This window comes from Marmota marmota, unplaced genomic scaffold, assembly GCF_001458135.2.
Source record: "Marmota marmota marmota unplaced genomic scaffold, marMar, whole genome shotgun sequence".
NCBI lineage: Eukaryota > Metazoa > Chordata > Mammalia > Rodentia > Sciuridae > Marmota > Marmota marmota.
Genome location: NW_026000138.1, coordinates 1,795,135 through 1,799,241, shown reverse-complemented (window position 1 = coordinate 1,799,241; position 4,107 = coordinate 1,795,135). Strand labels below are relative to the sequence as shown.

General features: G+C 43.5%; 1 protein-coding gene across 2 annotated transcripts in view; it reads left to right on the top strand.

The window, feature by feature from the left end:
• The first annotated feature begins 250 nt into the window (after positions 1–250).
• Denr (density regulated re-initiation and release factor) overlaps positions 251–4,107 on the top strand; it is a 14,141-nt gene continuing 10,284 nt past the window's right edge. Inside the window, exons 1-2 of one of the 2 annotated variants that reach the window (XM_015502438.2) lie at positions 251–405; positions 1,158–1,272. In XM_015502438.2, the coding sequence (XP_015357924.1) occupies positions 1,167–1,272 (106 nt within the window). In that variant the 5' untranslated portion in view covers positions 251–405; positions 1,158–1,166. Of the gene's footprint in view, positions 446–1,157; positions 1,273–4,107 lie in introns of both variants that reach the window. The other variant, XM_048785534.1, reaches the window with a different exon arrangement.

Here is a 4,107-nt window from a genome sequence, read left to right as displayed (position 1 = left end):
CAATGCTTGCCCAGGCTTATTGATAGGGAGTCATTTCTGACTCAGGCGCGCGTGTCTGCTCGTCCCGTCCGCGTCGGTTCAGCTCGCGAACCTCAGACGACCCCTCCTCTCCGACGGGTAGCGAGCACCGCCTACTGGCCCTCCGCGGCTCGGCCTCGTGGCCCCACCCCGGGACGGAAGGCGCATGCGCCCCCGCCCCACTTTCACTCCGCCCCCATTTAGGCTTCTCGCGACATCTGCTCAGCCGCGGCCTTGAGTCTCGCGATAAAGGCTTATTGTCTCGCGGGAGCGTGTCTGGTAGACGGGCTCTCTGGAGGCCCTGGCTAGGAAAGAGGAGTTGCATGTGTCGCTTCAGCCGGCGGGAGCTGCGGGAGCGGCGGCGGCGAGCGCTGTGCGACCTCCTGGGTAACGACTCCTCCACTTCTTCGACATCCCAGCGCTGGTAGTGAGTGTGGGGGAAGCTGAGGTGCTACCTGGAGGAAGGGGGCCGGGCCGGGCCGGGCCGTGCGTCTCCACCCCCGCCCACATGGGTTCTTCTGCTGTCCTCAAGATCGCCCGTTCGCCTGAGACCTGCTCGCCCTTGCGCCCTCAGTCCTTTTGCAGGCTGCCCCTTCCTTGTTCTTCTCCCATTTTCCGCACTCTCCTCAGGCTCTGGCCATCCCGTCCCCTCCCATCTCCTTTCCTGATCGCTGCTCCTCCCTTGGCATCTCGCTGCTCCCACAACCTGCCTTTGGACACCTGGTGACCCACCTCCTCTTCCTAGGTTTTTCCAGCCTCTCTCCATTCAACTGCTTTGTAGTCTAATTCTGACTGCAGTTTGCATCCCTCCTGGGTCCCCCTCAGACCTTTTGCTCGGTCTCTATTGAGGTCATACACCCCATCCTTCCCCCCTCAATTGCTTCTTTTTCTCTAGCGTCCCCTCTTCCCCATCTTTCATGGTCCATTCGCTACCTACTTCACTATAGACCTGTGGACAGTATGAATGAGCCTGAAATTGTTTATATTTTATGAATAATACAGCTTGTGTCCCTCACTTAACAGCACTGAAACAGCTTTGGGATGAGGGGACATGGAGGAGGAGGAGGAGGAGGAGGCGTTCCCATACTGCTTCTCTGGGGTCTTGGTTCAAAATAATGTGTTATTTTCCTTGCTTACAGGTTTGTGAAATGGCTACTGACATTTCTGAATCCAGTGGGGCTGATGGCAAAGGAGATCCAAGGAATAGTGCCAAGTTAGATGCTGATTACCCACTTCGAGTCCTTTACTGTGGAGGCAAGTGTTGGAATGCAGAAAATGGGTTTTACTTGCTGTATTTTTATTCCTTGGTAGATTCATATTTGAACTTGTTAAGTTTTTGTGTGCTCTCTTTGTCATTTAATGAATCCTGAATTGGGGAGGGGGCCTGGTGAGGAGTGATTTGTGACTTGTTTCTTGTCCTGGAGAAGCTTACAGTCAGTTGGAATAGAAATATGCAAATAGGTTATTTAGCCTGATGTTTTATGCTAGTTGCTATTCTGGCTATTAAAGGGGACCATTTGGAACATACCAAGTCTTAAAGGATGGTGAAGAATGGCAGAGGAAGTCAGGAAGGGCATCATAGATGAAGTGAACATCTGTGCAAGGAAAAGTTGATGCATGTGTGTGAACTGAGCATCTTTGAATTAGTATATCTTATAGTATAGGGAGGTGTCAGTTAAGGACTAGAGGAGGCTAAATGGAATGATAGATAATAGGATAATTAGTGAAAGTCTTCTTGCTTTGAATAATAATGTATGTATTAGATTTCCCCTTTGAGTATTTTCCATATAGAAATATTTGTGAATTGTAAATGCTCTATTTTATTAGTGTCATAGGAAATTTAAGAAAAATTTCAAGATACGGAACAGTAAAGAGGCCAGGTGTTGTGGCAAACACTTGTAATCCCAGCAGTTTGGGAGGCTGAGACAGGAGGATCTCAAGTTCAAAGCCAGTCTCAGCAATTTAGTGAGGACCTACACAAATTAGCGAGACTCTGTACCAAAATGCAAAATAAAAACAGACTGGGAATGGTTGAGTGCCTTTGGGTTTAATCCCAGGTTACCCTGACACCCTGGCCCTGTGGGGCGGGGAGGAGGAAAGGAAGAAAAAAAAAAACCAGTAAGGGAAGAAGTAAATACTGTTTTTTTGAAAATATTGAGGACCCACTAGGTGCTTTGTAGTGTTTTAGGTACTGGGGACTGAGTAATGAATAAATTAGAAAGGTTCCTTGTTCTTATGGACTTTACATTCTGTGAGAGTAATCGAGACCTCATTCAGAATTTAAGTACTGTGGAAGGAGAAGTGATGTCATTTGAGTCATTAAATGGCTTTCATAAGAAAATTAACGTAGAGTACCTCAGCAAGAGAGTAGGTTGGGGAACTTTTTGTAGGGCTGATTGAGTTTTGTTATGATATTTTTCTCATGTATTTATATTCTTTGTCTTCAGAGTCATGAATTAGGGTTTACATTCTGATTCTAGCACTTACCAGGTATGTGTCCCTGAGCAAATTAATTGATTTCTGTAAGTTTTAGAGCTCTGTTTCTAAGATCTATAAAATGAGGAGGAAGATTACATTTTAAGTCAGATGATTCATATAAAGCACCTTTTACCACAACCAGTAGTACAAGATCTTAGTTTACTAATGCTGCTGATGATTATTAGTATTAGAAAAGTATATTAGTTCAGTATTTTCTTTATCCTTATTTGTCAGATGTAGTTAAAAATTGTTGTAACTGAGTGTGGTGGTACACATCTATAATCCCAGCTACTCAGGAGGCTGAGGTGGCACACATCTGTAATCCCAGCTACTCAGGAGGCTGAGGCAGAAGGGTCAAAAGTTTGAGACAAACTTGGGCAACTCTGTCTCAAAAGGCTGAAGATGTGGCTCAGTTGTTCAATCCCCAGTGCCAAAACAAAACAAATGTTGTTCTTTGCTTTGTAGTTAATCAAACCTAAAGCTTTATAAAATGCACTATTATTTTAGACCTAAGAAAGAAAAAAGGTAGTGATTAGATTGAGAAGATAAATAAAATTAAAAAATTAGAATTCGTTGATATACAGGATATGAAACCCATACTATTAAATTGCTTATGTCACTTCTAATGTGTCTTTTGAAGAACTACACTAAATACTCAGTCTTCCCCACTGATAATTTGTGTTGTTGAAACTCCCTAACATTTTGGACAAAGGTTTATTTTCATTTCCCTCTCTACTTTGTGTTGATATTACAATACAATATTAGAATGAGGAAAAGGGTTTATGTATGGTTGTGAAAGTACTTAGGGAATATTAAATGCTGAATTAAATGGTATTGACTTGTAAAAAATATGAATTAGGAGTTTAGGAGAGGGAGAGATCTTGTTCAGAGGCAAGTAGGGAAGTTTTTAAGGAACTAGGATTTGTATTAAACCTTAGCTGATAAGTAGAACTTACATGGAAAGGTGAAGGTATTCTTAAGTACAGTATGATTGTGGGCTGGGCATGTAGTTCAGTGGTAGAGTACTTGCCTAGCATGTATGTAAGCTCTGGGTTCAATCCCTAGTACTGCAAAAAAAACAAAAGTGGTAAAAAAGTAAAAAAAAAAAAATAATAATAATTTTTTTTAGTTGCAGATGGATACCTTTATTTTATTTCTTCATTTTTTGTTTTTGGGTACCAGAGATTGAATTCAAGGGCACTCAATCACTGAGCCACATTCCCAGCCCTATTTTATATTTTATTTAGAGACAAGGTCTCACTGGGTTGCTTAGTGCCTTACCCTTGCTGAGTCTGGCTTTGAACCTGAGGTCCTTCTACCCCAGCTTCCAAGCTGCTGGGATAACAGGCATGTGCCATCATGCCTGGCTATTTTTTTTTTTTTCAATGTGGTACTGAAAGATGGAACCCAGGGCCTCGCATGTGCTAGGCAAGTACTCCACCACTGAGCCACAACCCCAGCCCAAATGGGGTAAAATTTAATATGGTATATTCAGGGGAGAGGGAGGTGAAAGAGCTGATTGGAGCAGAATAATGATTTGGATTAAAGTAGGAAACCAGGCTACGTTGGATGGGTTCCTTCCTTCCTTCCTTCCTCCCTTCCTCCCTCCCT